A 23,104-nucleotide genomic window follows, 5' to 3' on the forward strand; every position below is an offset into this window, starting at 1 on the left:
AGCGGGCGAGGCTCCCCATAAACGATATGTCCAGAAACAAGGAGGGTTGGAGGCTAAAACTGTGTCGTTATGCAAGCTGGCAGCTATGGGGTTCACTGACCTCGGTGCTGATCTGTGAATCCCTGATTAGCCATGGCTGTTCTCTCAGATTCAGGCGCGGCGGGAAGATGGCGACGAACAACCCTACAAGTGGGGTCGAGTTTCAAAACGATCAATGTCAACCAACCAACCAATGAATGAATGGTCGTTTAACTTAATGGGATGTAACTCAGTGTTTTTACAGCCACACATCAACAAGATGAGAATGAAAATAAAACATATACAAAGGGTTCGCAGACATCGTACCTCCATGGAATATTTTTAGCCTTAAAGTTTGTAGATATAGTTTTATACTATTGATACTAGGGAGAATGTATTTAGCATAATCTATTCTAGATGATGACCGAAATTACATAATATCGTGGAAATTCATCATTCCTTTGTTCAGTTATCCTCCTTGCAGGATTTCAACATAAATGCCCCTGCAGTTCCAGAGTAACCTGTTAGGTGGCCCAAACTTAAACTTGTTCCTTACATCAACAGCTATCTGCCACCAAAATATCAAGATCATAGCATGTCCATGACAAAAGATACAAAAACTAGAAGTTCTCCTGCAGTACCAAGGTCACATACCAAGGGGCCAAAAATTGATCTTGACCTTTGTCTTGCCATCACCTCCCCACATACTAAATATCATCACAATCAATCCAGAGGTGATATAAGAAAAAAGAAACTGCTGAGTTTTTTTAGATTATTAAAAGGACTAATAACAGTGCCATATTTTGTGTATACCAGTGTTTTAAAATGAGTGTAGAAAACTATGTACAGTTATGAGTCAATCAGCAGGAAGTTCTTCATGTTTGGGTTCTTCAGGTTCAAGGTCAAGTATACATGAACAATTTAATTTTTTTGTTTCTGGCTTCATACAAAGGTCAAATATAAACAGAGCAACAGAAACAAATGATTTATTTTGAAACATTTACGAGTATAATGAACACTTAGTAGAACAATGTACTTAGGGTCTTTCACAAATCCTACAAATATGAAGATATAAAACATCATGAAAATGATATTTACTTAATATGCTTCACTTATAGAACAGTTAGCCAAACATGATCGGTTTGATCTGCTACTTCTAGAATCAGAACTCTTAAACTGAGAAGTTTTACTTTGGACCTGTGTAAAAGAAAAACCAGAACTAATCAACTGAGCTATTTCTGAGCTACTTAAGTCCATGTATCGTAGAACTTGTGTGCCAGCAGCCTTGTTCTTCTCATAACTTGGCAGAAATCTAAGACATGTATAAATAAGAAGGTAGTGGAGTGGCAAGCTGGAGTGTTTGATTCGATATCTTATTCCTGTAGTCCATGTCAGTCCGAGGTTGCCTGGCCGTTTAGTTGAGTGTGGAGGCAAGCTGGAGTGTTGTCTGTACTCTGTGTCAGTCCGAGGTTTCACGGCCGGATGGAGAAAGACTGGAGTGTAGTTTGTTGTCCATGTCAGTCCGAGGTTTTACGGCCGGTTGGTTGAGTGTGGAGGTTGGCTGGAGTGTTGTCTGTAGTCTGTGTCAGTCCAAGGTTTTACGGCCGGTTGGTTGAGTGTGGAGGTAGGCTGGAGTGTTGTCTGTAGTCTGTGTCAGCCCGAGGTTTCATGACCGGTTGGTTGAGTGTGGAGGTTGGCTGGAGTGTTGTCTGTAGTCAGTGTCAGTCCGAGGTTTCACGGCTGGATGGTTGGGTGTGGAGGTAGGCTGGAGTGTTGTCTGTAGTCTATGTCAGTCCGAGGTTTCACGGCCGGATGGTTGAGTGTGGACAGTCATGCCGGCCATCCTCTGCTGGAGACCTCCAACTGTACAGGGTGTCAAGATTAGAACTTAAGAAAGCTTTTCAATATGCTTTTCCAAAGGATGGATTTTGAGGAAATTTCCGACGATTCGCCCTACTCCCTTGAGTGGCTGTCAACACCAACATATGGTCAATGTTGGAAATGTCTACAAGGAAAAGCCAGCCCGAAAAGCCCTATTCAGATACACGTACATCAGAACTGATGGGGCCCCCTGATGCAGCCACCTGATGTCACCAAATTCAATCAATCAATCAATCAATCAATCAATCAATCAATCAGTCAATATGAGCACGGCACAAGTTGCAAATGGTGGGAGAGCCCTAACCTATGATGGACTTAATAATATGTAAAACAAGTGAAAACTTAATTAAGGGTATATTTAGCTTAGTATAGTATAATATAGCAGACAATTTTAAGTTAAGCTTTGTTTAGACACATCGTTCAACTTGCAAAAACCCCAGGCTGAACCTACCGGACTGAGGCTGTGTTGTGGCTGTCAGGCTCCTCATCTGTTCTGGTGTCAGTCCCAGAGTTCCCCTTCCACGGCCTCGCCCCAGTCCTGCCACTACAGCCCCACTCAGCTGGGCAACAAAACCTGCAGAAACATGGCGGTCAGAGATGGCAGACTTCACCCCCTTACCCATACTGCACCACTCATACAGCCACAAGTACTCACCCGGGCTGATACAGGTACTCATCCGGGCTTATACAGGTACTCATCGGGCTGATACAGGTACTCACCCTGGCTGATACAGGTACTCACCCTGGCTTACATGTATACAGGTACTCACCCAGGCTGATACAGGTACTCACCCTGGCTGATACAGGTACTCACCCGGGCTGATACGGGTACTCACCTGGGCTGATACAGGTACTCACCCAGGCTGATACAGGTACTCACCCTGGCTGATACAAGCACTAATCGGGCTGATACGGGTACTCACCCGGGCTGATATGGGTACTCACCTGGGCTGATACGGGTACTCACCCGGGCTGATATGGGTACTCACCTGGGCTGATACGGGTACTCACCCGGGCTGATACAGGTACTCACCCGGGCTGATACGGGTACTCACCCGGGCTGATACAGGTACTCACCCGGGCTGATACAGGTACTCACCCTGGCTGATACAAGCACTAATCGGGCTGATACGGGTACTCACCCGGGCTGATATGGGTACTCACCTAGGCTGATACGGGTACTCACCCGGGCTGATATGGGTACTCACCTGGGCTGATACGGGTACTCACCCGGGCTGATATGGGTACTCACCTGGGCTGATACGGGTACTCACCCGGGCTGATATGGGTACTCACCTGGGCTGATACGGGTACTCACCCGGGCTGATATGGGTACTCACCTGGGCTGATACGGGTACTCACCCGGGCTGATATGGGTACTCACCTGGGCTGATACGGGTACTCACCCGGGCTGATACGGGTACTCACCTGGAGTGGTTGGCTTGCGCAGTGCTTGGGTTTCAGGAACGCTTGAGGAGCTGGCTGAATGGCTCGGCTGCAGGGATGAAGGTCAAGTCACTCAGTGAAAACACTTCATGGTCAAGTTTGGTTGTATGACAATATTTCAGGTACTGCCCCAACTAATACAAAGGTGTTAACTGTTACTGGTAGAAAATGACATGTTAAGTCACCAGGAAAATTCCACATGTTTCATCAGTTCTCGTGCGCTTTTTTTACCAGCTATGTTGAAGGAAAAAAGCTACAAAACATTTGCAAACAAAAGCATTATACTCCATCGCAAGCCACCTCCTACAAAAGCAGACCATTAAAAAAATTGACCATTCCAACATTATTCTAATACATGTATAATAGACTATTCCAAAATTACCCCTGCATATATTTCACTACACATACAGATTTTCCCACATTCATCAAGGACCAGGAGCCCTCATATACATTTTGGGGTTGAAAATAATACCAAATTTCATTAGACGTTTCTTTCACAATAAAATAAAATGAAACATTACCTGTGCATGTAAACGTATGTCCCTTGCGGGGAAGTTGCCTTCAGAGGTTGAGGCAGCTGTAACACCATTCCACTGGTCCCTACCATAGGATGGCGGGGGGTTGTAGGCTGCTCCTCTGGGCTGAGATGTGGTCCTCTGTCGAGATGGAGGATCCTATAGGGAGAACACAAACACATGTCAAGACTATGCATGATGTACAAAATAAAAAATTTAAGTATCAGAAAAGAAATAGTCAATCATGAGTACCAGAGTCATCAAGCCAGGATTGATGTGTGCAAAAATTTGTATAATATCATAGTAAGGGCATGCAAAGGTTAGCTGTGACAGGCCATTCAGTGTAATATAACTAGTAGCTATTATCATGCTGCGTGCCTGCAAAACCGGTGTGTTTTGCGAAAGGGCAGTTATACTGGCCATACAGACACGCCGTTGACGACACCTTAAATGCCTGCAGTAGATGGTTAACTAGACCAAAATAGCTTTCTTACTTTGAAATAAAGGTAAGCAGCTTGGGAACAGTATTTTTTAATTAGCTGCCTTTGTTGTGTAATGTAATGATGACTAGTACAGACCCACACAGAAGGGTGTGTAGTCCAGTGGTTAGTGACCCTGCCCCTGGACAAAAAAGTCGTGAGTTTGAATCTCGTCTGCATTACTTACACGACATGCACACTACTGGAAAGGGACGCAGTCCTTAGGACGAGAGATTAAGCTATGGTCTACTGTTCATCTGTACTTGTCGACAAGAGCTAGGGGAATTTCCTGGTTACAATGAACCTGTAAGTACTGTACATAGCACCTGTCTTCTCTCTCATGACCTGTGACAGCTAGAGTAGCTCAACTGTTCATTGCGTTTTGAGCTAAACTGGTTCGAGATCATCTGAACATAGTTTCACCAGGTTGGTAGGACATAGGATATTTGGAGTTTTGTTTAACAGAGAGGACAACAGACACATTTGTTGGATTAAGGAGGCGGTATGGATCAGGAAGTCAACACCAGTGATGAACTGGGATGAGGGGGGATCTCAGCCACATTAGGGATTGTGTTCTCGCCACAAAAAGCGCCACCTACATCGGCTACTTATAGCTGCAAGAAGCAGTACTCCAGTCAGAAGCTTTGAAGAAGGTGTCTGACAGACACCGAAACGTCAGCAGGTGAGATTACCTGGTTGTGTTAAAAGAAACTCCAAATATCCTGGTTCGAGATCACTTTCTTTCTTTCTTATCTTACCCAGACAGGCCTCCTGTCCAGAGCAAAGGCGTCAGAAGGCAGGATGGTGTAGTGTCCCTTGTTCTCTGGTCTCTCTGGCAGGTGTCTGGGAGTCAGGTTCAGGCTGTACACTTGGGCCATGGAGTCACTGATAGAGAAACTACCATCATGGAACAGAAAATCGTTATCTGTTAGATATAGGTGACAGTCATGCATGTTCATTTTTTAGTTTGAAATTTCATCCCAATTCATTCTGTGTTGGTAGAAGTTATTCTGCAGCAAAATTTAAACTGTACTTTCCAGCACAACTATTGAGCTCACTTTTTGTGGAAATCACAGTTTAACTTCTCTCCGGAATGTTCCATTTCTGTTTTCATAATCAAACTAGAAGGCCCATCATCGAACTTGACCTTCCTTTCTGTAAACCCTACCCATCCACTTGATATCATACAGATCCATCAACAGCTTCTTGAGTTATGCTGGCGACATACAAATACACATTCACACAAAGCCCGCTGCAGTACCGACGGAAAATGGAAGGGGAACCATTTTTGAACTTGACCTCCGTTTTCACAACATCTATACACCTGCAAAAAATCATGAAGATCCATCAAGGTTTCCGTCACTTTTTTTGCCTACATACAAACACAAAGAAATGCAAAGTCCGCTGCAGTACTGTTGTAAAACGCAAGGTGAACCATTTTCGAACTTGACCTTCCTTTGCACAACCACTACACACCTACCGAAAATCATAAATATTCATTGAAGTTTTCTTGAGTTATGCTCCTGACATACATTCAGACCCACTCAACAGATTTTTCAACCGAAAACATAATCTTCTCCGAGTACAAGTACTCGGCGAAGATAATTAATCTGTAATACACTCATGTAGTCGCTTCAATTTAAAACTGGTTCTATGTTCTTCTGATAAGCCAGTGATTTAAGCCATTGCAGTTGAAACAGTGCCAACCATTGCACACCCTCAGAGTAAGACACACTCAAAATCAATACTGTATCAGTTTGTTAAAATCCCCATACACTCCTGCAAACTCTAAAATCATCAATCTTTTGCTTCGACAAGAAGGTTATGTTTTTGGTAGCGTTTGTTTGACAATGTATGTTTGTGGATGAACAGCATAACATGAGAAGGCAAGGGTGGATTACATGTATCTTGATATTTGGTATGTGGGTAGAGCTTGATCTAATTGAATTGTAGTTATTAGCTGTTGATATCAATTGTAGTGTGTGTTTAATTAATTAAAACTAGTAATCAAACTTGACATGTACATATATGCAAACTTATTCAGTTTTTTGCCTCAGCTGTATGCAATTCAGTGACACGAGAGAATATGTGTTACAATTTCGATTTCAAATAAAACTACATGTATTCCATATATATTTGTCACTTGCTTTTCTCACATAATCACATTCTATTAGTATGGAATCATCAGCATTTGATGAGCAGATTTGGAGGACAATGGAAGAGCTCACCAGAATCTCTTGATTGTTCCTAAGGCACAGTACTTCACCTCCTTGCTGGCGTGGTACTCACAGCTGTACAGGCACAACAACACAAACTGTTTATGTGAATCCCTGATAAACATCCCAATAAAGATATTACTACCTCCAAGTCAACAAGACAAGCTAGTTTGCACATCCAGTTACTGACAATTGTCCTGAACTGTAGATAAAACCAGTCTGGATGGAGATCTGTACTTGAACATAAACAGTTTGTGACACATGAGAAAATTGTTGAAATGCATAATATATATGTATATTAAAAATATACATAAAATGAAATAGTTTCAAATTGCTTGTATCGCCATGACGGAAAAATTACATGTTCATACGGCTTTTTAAAGTCCGCTTTTTGCAACGCACTGTGCCGGCTTCTCAAAAATTAAAGGTCATCACGTGGCCCTATGACGTCATCGGCTGTAGAGAATCACCGGCACGAGCTACCGGTGCGAACGCTAGGCCCAACAGCACGGCCGCCATGATGAGTGAAGACGTCGTGCGATTATTTCTTACATATATTCTAAAATCATGTTTTTATATGTGTCACAAGCTGTTTAAAATCAGTATGTCCTTATAAACTATGACTATATCTATAGTTTATGTTGGGGGATAACATTCGATACCGGTGTTTCGGACTGGTCTGTATTTTAGATATTACCAGGCCTTTGAAATCATATTGCACGGGCTTCCATCGAATGATTCTAACATGGTCTCAGCCCTCCTGCGGGTCAGATTGCCCTTCCGGCCTTTGGCCGATCTGACCAGGCTGGATCACTCTCAGGACGATCTGATCTGCCGTCAGGATGGTACCTCAGGCGATCCGGAATACACCGTGTTGTTTTCTACATGTTAAGACTTTATGTATGTCCTTATTAACTGTATCTATGGTGTAAAGACTGCATGTATGTAATTATAAACTCTGAATGCATCTATGGTGTAAATACCACATGTATGTCCTCACCTAGACCCATCCTCATAGTCAAAGACTGAAGTGTTGAGGATGGAGGCGACCATGCTCATGGAGGGGGGAGGGCCCTCTGTTGCGTGGTCGTACAAGTCCTGGACTAGTCCGTCCAACTCGTACACATGGAAGCTGTTGTACTCTTCTGTACATGGGAAATCAACACATCAGGAAATTACAGACTGTCAAGGACAGGTTAACATGGGTCAGTTTGAAAGCAATACTTTCAACATTATCTACCCTTGTGTACAGAACTCATGGATACTGTAATTCTTGTTTCTTTCACTGTAACTTTATGTTCACTGTTTTCACGGTCACCCCTATACCGTGAACTTATCATCACCGTGAAAAACCTGTTGTAATTAAATTTCCTTCACACATCAGTTCTGTAAATCACTTGCCGACACCGTGAAGTTAAAGTTCAGTGAAAATGTCCATTTTCCTTACACCGTAAAATTTTGCTATTGTGAAGATAAAGTGAATTACTGTAAAAAAAATTAACTGTTCAGGATTTCACTATCAGACAACAATGCAGCACAAGAAGAATGCCGGGAAGTGTACATTGTCAAATGTAGAAAAATATCTACAAGAAAGAACTCAGCTCTTTAGGGAGGCTTAAAATGATCTTCGCCTTAATATTAATCTAGGTTTGAACTTTATTTGACATTTGCTAATTAGACAGAGACTGATCAGCAAATTACACCTTTATCTGTATGTATCATCCAGAGAATGACTGTATCCAGACAATACTAGAGATCACTAGTTTTACAAATACTTGATGCGACTAGCAGATTTGAATTTATCTTTAGAATAAGATGTAAAAACTTTCACAATGCAGGAGTACAGGTAGGCAAATCCAAAAAAGATTGCATATGTTAGCCTTTATTCCTAACGGTAGTAAGCAGAATTCTAACATCTGCTTTCCAATTCTATTTTGTATGTTACAAAGACTTACTTAATGTGTATTTCTATGTTTGTATTTCGTATGTTTTATTTCTATGTATGTTTGTACAGTTATTCACTTACCAGCCATCTCTGCCAGCCAGCTCAGGCACCACTCACACATGGCCGTGTGTGTCACCTAACCGGGGACAACAGTAATACATTATACATCCACACATGGCCGTGTGTGTCACCTAACCGGGGACAACAGTAATACATAATACATCCACACATGGCCATGTGTGTCACCTAACCGGGGACAACAGTAATACATTATACATCCACACATGGCCGTGTGTGTCACCTAACCGGGGACAACAGTAATACATTATACATCCACACATGGCCGTGTGTGTCACCTAACCGGGGACAACAGTAATACATTATACATCCACACATGGCTGTGTGTGTCACCTAACCGGGGACAACAGTAATACATTATACATCCACACATGGCCATGTGTGTCACCTAACCAGGGACAACAGTAATACATCATACGTCCACACATGGCCGTGTGTGTCACCTAACCAGGGACAACAGTACTAGTAATACATTATACATCCACACATGGCCATGTGTGTCACCTAACCAGGGACAACAGTAATACATTATACATCCACACATGGCCGTGTGTGTCACCTAACGGGGGACAACAGTAATACATTATACATCCACACATGGCCATGTGTGTCACCTAACCAGGGACAACAGTAATACATTATACATCCACACATGGCCGTGTGTGTCACCTAACCAGGGACAACAGTAATACATTATACATCCACACATGGTCGTGTGTGTCACCTAACCAGGGACAACAGTAATACATTATACATCCACACATGGCCGTGTGTGTCACCTAACCAGGGACAACAGTAATACATTATACATCCACACATGGCCGTGTGTGTCACCTAACGGGGGACAACAGTAATACATTATACATCCACACATGGCCATGTGTGTCACCTAATAACCAGGGACAACAGTTATACATCATACATCCACACATGGCCGTGTGTGTCACCTAACCAGGGACAACAGTAATACATAATACATCCACACATGGCCATGTGTGTCACCTAACCAGGGACAACAGTTATACATCATACATCTACACATGGCCGTGTGTGTCACCTAACCAGGGACAACAGTAATACATAATACTTCCACACATGGCCATGTGTGTCACCTAACCAGGGACAACAGTTATACATCATACATCCACACATGGCCGTGTGTGTCACCTAACCAGGGACAACAGTAATACATAATACATCCACACATGGCCATGTGTGTCACCTAACCAGGGACAACAGTTATACATCATACATCCACACATGGCCGTGTGTGTCACCTAACCAGGGACAACAGTAATACATAATACATCCACACATGGCCATGTGTGTCACCTAACCAGGGACAACAGTTATACATAATACATCCACACATGGCTGTGTGTGTCACCTAACCAGGGACAACAGTAATACATAATACATCCACACATGGCCATGTGTGTCACCTAACCAGGGACAACAGTTATACATCATACATCCACACATGGCCGTGTGTGTCACCTAACCAGGGACAACAGTTATACATCATACGTCCACACATGGCCGTGTGTGTCACCTAACCAGGGACAACAGTACTAGTAATACATTATACATCCACACATGGCCGTGTGTGTCACCTAACCGGGGACAACAGTAATACATTATGCATTACACACATGGCCGTGTGTGTCACCTACATGTAACCAGGGACAACAGTTATACATTATGCATCCACACATGGCCGTGTGTGTCACCTAACCAGGGACAACAGTTATACATCATACATCCACACATGGCCGTGTGTGTCACCTAACCGGGGACAACAGTAATACATTATACATTACACACATGGCCGTGTGTGTCACCTACATGTAACCAGGGACAACAGTTATACATTATGCATCCACACATGGCCGTGTGTGTCACCTAACCAGGGACAACAGTAATACATTACTCTCATCTCCGTAATAAACGTACCGGTACGTTTATTTTTTTTGTCAGCTTCAAAGTCTACCCAGTACGTTCTTATTTTGGACGGTATGTTTATTTTTCCTTTTTTTTTTTAAATGGGGGCTTTGCTAACCAGCGATCCCAAACAAAATTGAAAGTTAAGATTTTTCTGCCCATATTTCCCCGGAATTTTGGGGTTCGTAAATACTATTTTGACACAGTGGTTAGTGTGACCCTGCCTATGGACCTCGAAGCCATGAGTTCCAATCCCGGCTGTGTCGCTCAACCAATATGCACGCTACTGGAAAGGGTCCTAGTCCTTGGGACGGGACGCTAAGATTTAATCCACTGTTCATTGTACTTAGAAAAAATCTTGGGGAATTTCCCTGGTACAGTGAACCTGTAAATACTGTACATAGCATGTCTTCTCTGTAACAACCAGTGGAAGAATAGCTCTTCAGTTACATGTAACTGAACTGGTTTGGGATCACTTTCTTTCCTTTCTGGCATCCACGGAGAAAGTAATTCACTGGCAAAAGACAGTGGATGCTGTCTAAAACGTCAGACCGCTTACAAAATTTATCTAGTTGCTTGAGTAACTTTTCTATTCAGTACTAACCTGACTGTACAGGGGAGGAAAGTTTCTGCCGTTGGGGCTTGCAAACTTGCAGAGGTCCAGCCAGAGTCGGTGGTAATTCCCTTCAGCCAGCTCAAACCCCTCGATGGGGATCTGATGTGTGTTGTCACCTAAAAGAAAGTAGACACCATGTTAGGGCACGGTGGCAGCTTCAACACACATGACTCACAACGGAGTTGACTCAGGACTGTTTAAACAGAACTTTAGGTGGACTCAGATACCTTTTTACCAAAGTCGACTTGAGTCATCTCGGAAGGTGACTCAAGTCACGTCAGCATGTGGGCCCCAAGTTGCGTCTGTCGTGTGTAATCCTATGGTCACTGTTGGTAGTTTTGTGCCCTTTCCCCGCAAGGCAGCAATGTTTTTTTATGCCTTTTCAATTTGATTCGGGGGAGATTGCGAAAAAGTTACACCATGAATTTTTTTTTATTTTCAGTTTTCAGAGACGGTAAGTAGTAAGATTTTCCTGCACATAAGCCGTCACCTTAAGAAAATTTGCTTTTTTCGAGCAGGTTTGATAAAAAAGTGTTTAAAAAATTATAATTTTCGGGTCCGAAATCAACATTTTACTTTAGTTTCTACCCGAAATAAAGATTAAAAAGACGATACCGAGACGTACATCGGAAAACAGCAACAAACCGCTTTTCGCCAAAATGATTACATTATTCGTCCTACTAGTACTTTTCTTGGCATAATTGTAGCCCTTGGGCAAGAGGATGTCAGCCTACATACAAAATAGTAAAAAACTCCAGTCCAAGACCTTCAGAGCCCGGCCGGGGCTACACCTCCTACGGGTACCGTTGTAAACGTGGCCGTAGCATAAGGAATCAAACTTCAGAGTTCAGACCATGAAAACTTACCCTCAAATGCAAATAAGTTATGTTAATGCTATACCACAAACCCCCCCTCCCTCAAAACCAGAGCACTTGCATTGGCCCCTAGGCAACAAAGAGCCAGCTGACGATCATTCTACTATCTCACGGGGGTGCTAAAAACAAAACATGGAGAAAAGTAATCCTCTTGAACTAATTCATGAAATGTCACCCAAAAAATGGCCAAGATTTCACCAAGAATCCCCCCAAGAAAGGCTTTCCAATGGTTTAAACTTGATTACATTATGCTCTCTGTCAACTCTTAACCCTGAGCCACCAACTGTTGCGTCACCCCATGACCTAACAGAACGGCACACAGCGTTGCAAAGTTCAAGGGCTTTCCAGAAGTCAGTCAGGGAGCAAAATAGGACAGGTAAGGCTTCAAGTGTACTCTGTTCTACACAATTATAATTTGGTGTAAAGATTTGTCCTTTACTGTGTTGATTTGGGATTGCTAGAGGTTCATAATGTAGAAACTAGCGATGAAAAAGGCCAATGGTTTGGTGTTGTTTTTAGATCATGGTAAAATGAATCAGGCTGCCTAGCCACAGACTACAAAATGCCATGTCGTTATGCCTACAAAGTTGCTATAGATATCAGTTTTGTTTTGGGAGTTGTCTTTTGGCAGTTTACACTTATAGTCTTATAATTACTTAGAATGACTAAAGGAAGTATGTGTTCAATGTAACTAGCAATATTGGGCAACTTGACCTATCAGGTACACACAATATACCAGTGTTCAAAGTCCAAGACCAACGCATGCAGTTCATGTTGAGGCCAAGACTGGGTGAGCTTTCTAAGGTCCCCACTTTCTACCAGGCTCGAGTGACACGCCTGAGTTTTCCATCATACAGTGTTTTTCGCTATGTATGAATATTAATGAAGTGACATCAGAATAAATGTAGGTCTCCAGAGAGTGCGCCTCCAATCATGCGTTTCACTAATGGCGGACAGAAAGGACATAGGACGACAGTGTGGCAACTAGTTATTATGCAGTAAAGGTAGCAAAAATTGTGTTGGTGGTTTTTGGGGTTACAGTAACCCTTTAGGGCTTAGGTTGAAGTTAAAGTTAGAATTAGGGTTCACGTTACGTCTAGTGGCCTTACTTAAATTGTTTTGGCTTAAATAAATTTTGCACGGAAGATTTTAAAAAAAAATTTGACCCACCGTTGTGTAGCCTAGTTATCGAAACGAAAAAAAACACGACTTCTTCGTACGCAAACTTCACCTTAGCCAAAGATGTCAACAAGGAACGCGACTTGATATATGCACAGGTGCCCCCCCCCCAAATCTTTACAAAACAATTGATAGAAGAATTAACATATTGCACGACACTTGTATAGTGATATTAGTGTTACAATGATATTGAATTGTGATTTTTGTTTGTTCAGCAGCAAGCTTTGAGCTTCAGAAGAAAGGCTATAGACAACAATGGATGTATTCACAGTGGTGGGAGCCATTGCAGCTCTAATTGCAGTTTGTATCGCTGTCTTCCTCTACGTCTCTCAACCTACTTCACGATCTTCACCTTGGCCCAAGGTCTGTTGTTTTTTTATCAATGCTAGGAACGCTCTCAGTACCCTCTGAGCACATCGAATTTGATACCTTAAAGAAAGTCGGGAATATAACGGGAAGGTCCCTAACTTAAGGCACTTGGTGACTCATCGCGTTCCACTGCTAGTTGCCAGAAAGTGGTCAGGTTTTGAGGATTAAAATTCTGACACATTGATCCTGAGAATATACTTGTCTAAGAAATGCATTAATGTTGTTCATGAACCCTTCACGCTCTGCGTTACAACCAGACGTTTTTGTGAATGTCCCTTTTGATTTTGTGCTACACTTGACTAGTTTACCCTTAGTCTGTGAAACGCAAACTCCACTGTCCGAGGCTGTTGGGCGCCGCTATAAGCGTGATTCAATCAGGCTAGTGTGCCCTAAGTTAAGACAATTTTGTACTTTGCTCTCTTCAGAAGCTGGTAATAAATTTAAGTAAACAAACACCCAGGAAACCAAATTTTTAGTATTTTCTAAAGGTTTAGTTCTTATAAATGTACAAGACAGTTGTTTGACCTATTGGTATGGGTCGTAGTTATACATTTCTGGGAACAAGTGATTATTCATTATTACTGGTGAAATTCTGTTTTTCTACAAAACGATAAATAAAAATATACAAGTTAATTTTGCATGCAAATAACAACTAAGTTCATGGATTATGTTTATTTACCTTTCTAATAAGCAAAGTCGATGGCAACAAACAAACACAGACTGCGAGTACTTATGTAATGAGATCAGTAAAAAAAATATTCCTTATGTTAGCCTAAGGGCATATCTTAAGTTAGGGCCCTTCCCGTTAATGACACAATTCTCCGAATTCTCCCAGGTAGGAAGAGTAATTCTGCACTCATCTGTTGGAATCATTATTTTCCAAGAAGCAGACGGATATCAATGCATAACCCATATGCATAGAATTAAGTATGAATATCAATACATAACAGGCTCAAAATTCTTTTTTGGCAATAGGTGCACTGGTGAACCCAACCAAAAAACATTTGGGGGTGCACAGAAAAAATTTTGCGTGCACCACATAAAATAAAGTTGAATGTTAGCAAAACATAAGTTTGACGTTACTGCCTCTCTTACGAACTTCAATTTGCAATTCTATCCAGATTTCAAATTTCAACCAAGCAATATATACGTCAAATAAAGTACGACAAAGGGTTGCTTTTTTTGATACTAACATCTCAAGAATATTCTGGATGCTAGTGTACAAGAGAACCGTTACCCTTTACAGTACAAAAATATCTAGATGCACCAGTGCACCCAGTCAAAAATTAGGTGCACAGCTCCATTTTTAGGTGCACAAGGGTGCACATGCACCCAATATTTCGAGCCCTGCATAAGCTAACATAAAATACCTAATACATATTAGCTGTTGATGCATCGTGTTCGAGACAAGAGAACCGCGCATGAACTGATTCTGTCGTCTCTACTTTCTAGACTAAGCAGTTCCTGGCTTACACACGAAAGGTGGTACCAAAGAAGAAGACAGAATTTAACTACATGATAAACTCCTCTCTTGATGACTTCATACCTGTGGGAGAAGTTACAGCAGTCCATGACGTGGCATGGTTCTTTGCTCATCATGGGAGCAAGTTCTCTGTTTACATTATAGACTGGGAACAAGAAGTCCTTGTGCTGATCCGACACGTGGATGGTGTGGATCTAAAAGCGCGTCCCCTCTTTGTTGAGGTAGGTGGCATTTGATTTTGGGCATGTACAAAATGTAGGTAGCATAGAAAGAGATGTATAGGATTCGATCCCAGTTATGCAAATAGGATTAAATGTGCATAATCAGTGAGGAACTTGTATAATTCATGCTGTTATTCTTTTTTAAAAAGTACTTCAATAAGCATCTATGGCAGGCTGCACATAAACACCTGACAAATATGCAAATTACGGCCTGATTTGATGGTTGATATGAAAATGTTTTAATTTCTTAGTAAATTATTGGCATTTCATACAGTTTAACATGTGTAAATTAGATAGGTGTACATGTACATTACCATGCATAGATTATGTAAATTTGGAAGTAAAAAATGCAAAAGCTTATTACATGGAGGTATGAGGTGGCAAAGGTTTTTCCTCTTTATTCAAGTAGGTATTCTATATCAAGTCACGGGGTATATATAAATTACAATATCATGATTCTATCTTTCAAGGCCCAGAAGCGAAGTGCTACCGAGGTTTTCTGCATTCCCTTGGAGCAGCTCCAAGATGTAGCGACAGCCGTTGCTGACAAGGTTGCGCATGTGCAGAAAATCTTCATTTTCATGACAGGTAAGAAGTGGAATTGGACATTAAGAGCACTCTAAAATATACATGGGAGACAAATAAACATAATCTTCAACAAAAATAGATATACATTCAAACCTGCCTAGGCGACCACCTTTTCAAGCCAACCACCTGGCCCTGGCGACTGCTTTTTCTCGGTCTCGAAAACTTTCCCCATAGGCAAAAGCATTAAGCGGCCTGCCCACAGCAACCACCTGTCCACCGCGACGGACAAAAATCTATGGAATGGCATTGATTCATCCACAAAGTATTTTGATAAAACGTTTACAAAGGTTTGTGAATTATACTAAATAGAATAAAATACTTATCGAACGTTGTGCCTTCGGTAATCTTGTGCAGTATTCGAAATGTTAGCACAAGCTTCTGGCTCATGATCAGCTTGAACTTAAGATTTTCAAAACGCTTACATGGGACATTGGTGTCAAAATGTCAGATTTCACAGAAATCACTATCCATTTCTTGTATTGCGTTGGGCAGGTTTGACTGTATAATCAAATTTTTCCTTTATTTTGTCAACATAAAGGATTTAGACAGCCATTTTACAGTTTTAAAAGGAACCAACTTTGAAGCCCTACAATTGATCAGTACCAGGAGATGCAGTCCAATTTTCTAAGTATCATCTTGACTTCTGCCAAGTCACAAACATACATTTTGTACTGTAGAAGTTATGTTTCAGTTGAGGTTTGCTGGACATTTGCAATTTTGGGGGACCTTCAGAGCTTAAAGGGGAAGACGACAATGATAGAAGCAAAATAGCAGGCTTTACGTTTTGTGTCTGTTTTAGCACGCTGTGGTTCGACTTTAATGACACGACTTGTCGAGGCGACTTCCGTTGCACAAGCTGTCAGCGAGCCAGACGTCTTTAATGAGATATCCATGGAACTACGTCGGCTCAAGAAGTCCCCTCAACGTGGTCAGACTCCGATTCATCGAAGCTGTCCTACCATTCTGATGAGTGAAGAGTCTACCATAGCCTTTTTGAGAAACGTCTGCACTTTGATGAACTACAACCTACTGATGTCGGACCCACGTTGCCGCGATGTCATCTTCTATAAGTTAAGGTCTGAGGTCATTCTCATGGCTGACCTAATCGCTCGTGCCTTCCCATCCGGCAAGACGATCTTTATGTATAGAAATGGCCTGGAATTTTCTGATTCAGTCGCACGAATCCTTTTCCAAAGGTATGTGGTTTATGTGGCTAAATGCTCAATGGAGTGCCTTCGTCTGTGGAATTGGTCTGAGGACTTGATTGCTGACGGCTTTCGATGTTTTGGAGATGACCCAAAGTACTCGATGGTGCGCCACCGCGGTACGACCTTGTTCTACATGTACACGTGGTGGGCTAGTGTGATGCAGTGTGCCGTTGACCTACAGAAGAAGCAGCCTGGGTATTTCTTCCACGCCGTCATCGACTACTCAGCCCTCGTCAACAACAAAGAGAAGACGTTCCGTCTACTGATGAAGAAGCTCGGTTTAAGGTGGAGCCCAGAGGACCCGGGAGAAGACAAAGACAAGATGAAGAATGCATTGATCAAGGACAGCCAAGCAGGAACCGTCCTGTCTGCAATGTAAGGCGTCACACTTTTTCTAATGGATGATTGTTGTGGTTCATTAATGAAGGTTAGACATCCAGGTAATAAGCAACTCAAGCAACTGGATAACATTTTATTCAGTTGCTTGAGTAACTATTTTTGGCGATTGTTTTGGTGTTTTGAATCATTGCGTTATGCCTGGTTCACACATGATTTGTACATAAACTTTTTAAATCAATTTTGCAGACAGCGAAGCCCAGGTGGCAGGTGGGCTCCGGACGTTTCATCGCGCTGGACAGGGCCGTGGGAACGAGAGTATATTGGAGAAGTATGTCGCCATGCCGGGAACGACATCACTGGCCCTGGCTTTCTCCTGCCAGGCACCATCCTGTAACAGGGCTCGAAATAGTGGGTGCATGTGCACCTGTGTGCACCCAAAATTGGAGCTGTGCACCTAATTTTTGACAGTGCACCTTGATATTTTTGGTAAAGGTACTATTGTACACTAAGCATACAGAATTTCTTGAAATGTAACTATCAGAAAAAGCAATATAACCTTTTGTGATGTATCACTTGTTTGAAATTCTAAGGTTAGCTATAGAATTACAGATTGAAGTTCTTCATGATCAGAGCGTTAAACTTTGTAATTATGTTTTGCTGACATTCAAATTTGTGGTGCACCCAAAATTCTTCCTGTGCATCTAATTCTTTGGGTTGGGTGCACCGGTTGGGTGTAACATGTCTAAACAGGATCCCATATGTCTGTGAAATGACATTTAGTGAATGCTCTCAATATGGTACCCTAGGAGAACCATTATCAAACTTGACTTTCCTTTTCATGACCTCTTCTACCAAATATTATGAAGAACCATCCACAGCTTCTTGAATTATGCAGTTATAATAATAATAATTATCCTTGTCCGCAACACCAAACCTTTTCTGCAACACCAAACCTTGTCCGCAACACCAAACCAGCTGGTCCACAACACCAAACCAGCTTAATAATAATAATAAAACCAAAAACATAACCTTCTGGCTAAGGTAATGAGTCAGAATGAGATCATAATACTCACTGGTGCTCTGGCACAAGTATCTGTACCCCAATGGTGGTTTCCCTGCAGAGAAAACAGTTACATTCTCAATTTTTACACAGTAATCTTTGAGATAAAACAAGTCATCATTTTTTTAAATGGTCTTATATCTTTAAAAGATAGTGCTTTAACAGAGAAGGTAGCCACAGGTAGCTATGTTGACAACCTAAAACCTTACTGAACATATCTTTCAAATGTATTACCATATTTTCTCGATTAAAGTACGCACCCCCGATTCAGGCAAAGTTCCAGGCAAATTTGCAGCCTTGAAACGGAACTTGAGAAACCCGAATAAAGTACGCACCCCTTCTCTGGGCCGATGCCACAGTTGAAATGTCCCGACAAGTACATGTCTTGAAGGCAGTTCCTACCACAACTGATTGTTTAAAAATACATTTAAGTCGTTTAATAGGTGATGTAGTAGTAACTCGTGGGTGATGTGTAGTAACTCGTGGCAGTATTCTAGCCGGAACTTTTACATGTTTCCTCCGCTATAAAACACGTTCAAATTCATGGTTACCCTGCTCGGTTAGCATTGACCGTGGGGCATAGATTTGCAAATCATCGGAGGAAAATTGCAATCATGTTCACAACACTGGGTAAGAATGCTGTGATCCCGATACTCGCGATATACTGTGTAGTTATTTCTTGACATAAAATCTGAAGAACCTAACAAATTTAGTTTTCACTGCAACTTATAGCATGCCGATCGGCCCGGCAGACAGCCGTCAAAAGAAGCGGGCTACTAGCGAAAATCGTCTCCTACTTATATATTTGGGCAGCCTACTTTCTTAGTAATTTTCATGAAAGACCTAAAAAAAGATTATACAAGTTCAAGACGACCCGGTATTTCCCTGTGAAATACGCCGTTACATCCCGCTAGAAGGCAGCAAATATTGCGTGCGTAATCGTGTTACACCTCTCGAATGGGTTGCTGCTGAACTCGTGGCACGAAACGGCAGTGGCAAAAGAGGCCGCGTTTCTACGTCCGAACATTGATATGCCGGCCAAAATTACGCATATAATGACGTTTATATTGGTGCAAAGGCGCAATCTAACGGATCTAACATTAAAAGAAAGGAGTCCTCTGTCAAATAATCTGCTTTGAAGAGGTTTTAAGGTGCTTTATTATCCAAAATTTTACAGCTGAATTTACCGGCAGTGAAACGTACCTCAAAACAACAACTTTGAAAATCACAACAGAAACGAATGCATGTCTTACTAATGTCTTATTCATATGGTGTACTTACGGTGCTGGTGATTCTTTTCTGGGTTCTTTGGGCACTGGGCCGAATCATCCCGGCGGCATGACTCCGGGCGGGCGCCGGGTGCTAGGTATGTCAGATTACTTGTAGTGTAGTACGGCGCGTATCTATTTTTCATGTTAATATCAACAATACACATACGAAACACTGTCGTGTATTGAAGTTAAACAGGGTCAACATTCTTAATCATCTAAACGTTTAATGGATGAATCGGTGTTATTTGAAGGTCCCCGTGTCCATGTTTTGGCCGGTTTGAGGTTCTATTCCAATTTGTCCAGACAGTGACCTAAAATAACGTACGCACCCCTGCTTTGGCGATAGTATGAGACACTTTTTGGATTTTGAAAAGTGGGTACTTCAATCGAGAAAATATGGTACAGACAATCAGCGTAACAGAAGATAAATGCCCATATACCAAGAACTGAGTGCAGAAATGTTTTTAAAAATACCTGGTCAAACTTTTTTTCTAAAAATTTATAAGAAGATGTCATGTATGTACATCAAACTTTCACATCTCACCTCAAACTTTGCCACTTATCTGTACTTTGCTGTCCAATAAAATTTCATGCTGTCCAATGGGATGAAATGCCTCCAGTGTTCCATACAGTAGTTTACAAGAAGGGCACAGTGAGTTTTAACTTATCTAAGCTCTCCTTACCGGGTTGTATGAACCTGTGGAACTCCCGTGTGATACCGTCCTGTAGGGAATACTCCACCACGCCAATCTCACACGGCATGTACCCCATGCCATCAGGCAGCTCGCACAGCGACTGGATATTCAACAGCAAGAACTTCTCCTGAACAACACCTACACACAGTACATGTACATCAATCCTTGGTTTCAAGTCAATCCATTGACCAAAAGTGACATTGAAAAGTTCTGTCTTTTGAGCAAAATATCCTCATGTGCAGAAAAGAGTCCAATTGGAATCTCTACTGGTAGAACCACTGATTCTACTGGCAGAGATCCTGATCACAATCTCTGTTGACAGAGACTCCGATCACGATTTCTACCAGCAGGATCGCAAATTCTTCCAGATTTAAATCTGTACCCCGACATATACACAACAGTCAAGGTTAAAGGCAATCAAAGCAATATCATTAGGGCCAAAAAATTGAAATTTACAAAAAAATGATGGAATCTTTATGGTAGTGACATTTACTAACATTGTTTAGCACATTTGCATAATAACTTCATACTTTAAGGATTTTAAAACCACGCAAAGTACAATGATCCCCTTACTCCGGCCACGATTTTCATCAAGTTCTCACATCACAACAGTGTCGTATTTCTGCATCATGGATGTTGCTACACATTGTGATAGTGTTGTTTGAACTAATCTGGTATAGACCTGACTAAATAAATTGACTTTCAAAATCCTATTTTCGGACCCTAATATTGCTTCGGTTTCCTTTAAAGAACTGTGCTTCAGAGACACCTACCAATTCCCGGAGGCCAGGCTGCCACAACCCTCTTCCTCTCCTCCAGACGCCTCTTTGCCATGACGGCTCCCGTGTCCACTCGGTCCTGCAAGATATAGGAACAACTCTCAATAGCTCCCTCACATTTCAACAACACTCCTTTTACGTTTATAACTATGTCATGGATAATCCCGAAAGCTATTCCACAAAATCCCGCGGGAAATACCACGCGCCTGGCATATCCCAAAGGCAGTACTGTTGCCTGGCCTGGTAGACAGCACAGTGTTTTCTATAAACCCTAAAATCAACTGTGGCCAACTTACAGCTAAAGGTCTGCCCTTACAGTCCAGCCGACCAGCCTGGTTGGGGGCGCTCCTTTTTAGTTCCTTAGCCTGCCGTTCATACTCCTGCTTCTCACTCTCCGGCATAGCCTGCAAAAAGAAGCAAACATTCTAACATAATCTCTAAGCAAATTTACAGCATGCAATTAGTCCAGTGGTTGGTGAACCTGCCTCTAGACCAAGAGGTTGTGAGTTCGAATCCCGTCTGCATCATTCACCTGACATGCATGCTACTGGAAAGGGTCGTGATATGCAAGGGATGGAATGTTAATCCATGGTCAAGTGTACATTGTACTTGTCAAGAAGAGCTAGGGGAATTTCCCATGTACAAGTAACCTGCATGCATATATTGGACATAACATCTGTCTTCTCTGTCACAACCAGTGGAAAAGTGGATCTTTTTTTTTTAGAATTTAGGGGCTTGGGGCTAATGTCTTTATCAACATATAAAGACAAACCACACTGGTTCGATTGCTGTTGTTTGAAGCCATATTTGTTAGTGACCAACTCGTATAGGTCACTGTCAATACATTTCTCATTGAATTCATTTGAGCTAAACTGGTTCAAATCACATTCACTCTGAGCAAATGTACATGTTTTCTTACAACAATTTTTGTAGCATGTTCTATGTCTTTCTTCTGGTCCACATTTTCAACACTTCATCTCCCCTCCATCTGCTTGGAGAACAATTGTCTTCATTTGAGCTGTCAAACTTGACATGCAATTATCATCAATGATATAATTCAAGGGAAGTTGTGTTATTTTGGGACCTATCTTGAGCAATACAATCATACTATGGTAAATCAAAAAAAGAAAAATGCATACGCCCCTGGGGCGTCCTCAAAAAACAACATCTGATAGTCGCCATTTTGCTCAGCTGGGTTTCTGAGAAATTCGAGCTCTGCAAACAAAAAGCTCTGACATTTAATAATATAAAGACATTATTCACAGTCCTATCACACATAAAACTTAAACCCTACTTGGTGAACATTTCATCATACAACGGACACCGGTACTTATAATACTTTTCATATTAAACTTTGCGTTACCTTCCAACTTGGGTGGGCGAGTTTGACAACGTCTGCCATGCCGTTTGGCATCTGGTATCCCTGCCGCTTGTACTCCGGTATCATCTCCTGCATGTACACCCAGAAACCGTTCCTTTGAGCCTTGTTCTTCTTCTTCGGAGGCATCTTGCCTTCACTTAGTCCCACTGGAACAGGTGAACAAGCCTCCTTGGAGGATGAACGGATTCGATGACACTTGAACGTGTGTGGAAGTCGCTTTCTCGTGCCCTCTAGTGTCTCTTCTTCAACTTTTCAGGCGGATTATACCATTAATGTGGAGGAGGGGGGATGCTGTGAAGCTGTACTTTATTGTATTTTGCGTTTTTGATCGCTTCCAAGAGTATCATACTCTGAAAGACTTTGATGTAATATCAGTAAGGAATCACATTTTTGTGATGGTAACACATGACTCTTCATACGTGGCATATGGTAACTTTACATGACAATACCCCCCCCCCCGTAGGAGAAACCAAAAAGGTAGGAGAAACGAAGGTCACAGGTCAATTTTTAACATCAGTATT

General features: G+C 41.9%; 2 protein-coding genes across 3 annotated transcripts; one reads left to right on the top strand and one right to left on the bottom strand.

Moving 5' to 3' along the window:
* Window positions 1-1,507: 1,507 nt before the first annotated feature.
* LOC136432396 (protein maelstrom homolog) lies at window positions 1,508-22,851 on the bottom strand. The gene is made up of 14 exons (XM_066423642.1): window positions 22,566-22,851; window positions 21,499-21,606; window positions 21,197-21,281; window positions 20,412-20,561; window positions 18,471-18,512; window positions 11,124-11,251; window positions 8,582-8,636; window positions 7,556-7,700; window positions 6,568-6,630; window positions 5,098-5,236; window positions 3,867-4,019; window positions 3,328-3,394; window positions 2,351-2,473; window positions 1,508-1,881 (listed from the first exon to the last, which is right to left on the bottom strand). The coding sequence occupies exons 1-14, from the start codon at window positions 22,707-22,709 to the stop codon at window positions 1,808-1,810; spliced, it is 1,476 nt and encodes a 491-aa protein (XP_066279739.1). The 5' UTR covers window positions 22,710-22,851; the 3' UTR covers window positions 1,508-1,807.
* LOC136432397 (uncharacterized) lies at window positions 12,287-19,104 on the top strand. 2 transcript variants are annotated; one of them, XM_066423645.1, is made up of 6 exons: window positions 12,287-12,386; window positions 13,408-13,552; window positions 15,011-15,262; window positions 15,733-15,850; window positions 16,650-17,433; window positions 17,644-19,104. In XM_066423645.1, the coding sequence occupies exons 2-6, from the start codon at window positions 13,445-13,447 to the stop codon at window positions 17,789-17,791; spliced, it is 1,410 nt and encodes a 469-aa protein (XP_066279742.1). In that variant the 5' UTR covers window positions 12,287-12,386; window positions 13,408-13,444; the 3' UTR covers window positions 17,792-19,104. The 2 variants fall into 2 exon arrangements, with proteins under 2 accessions (XP_066279742.1, XP_066279740.1); XM_066423643.1 differs by having other exon boundaries at window positions 12,294-12,386; window positions 13,405-13,552.
* Window positions 22,852-23,104: the final 253 nt, after the last annotated feature.

This window comes from Branchiostoma lanceolatum, chromosome 4 (genome assembly GCF_035083965.1).
Source record: "Branchiostoma lanceolatum isolate klBraLanc5 chromosome 4, klBraLanc5.hap2, whole genome shotgun sequence".
NCBI classification, from domain to species: Eukaryota; Metazoa; Chordata; class Leptocardii; order Amphioxiformes; family Branchiostomatidae; genus Branchiostoma; species Branchiostoma lanceolatum.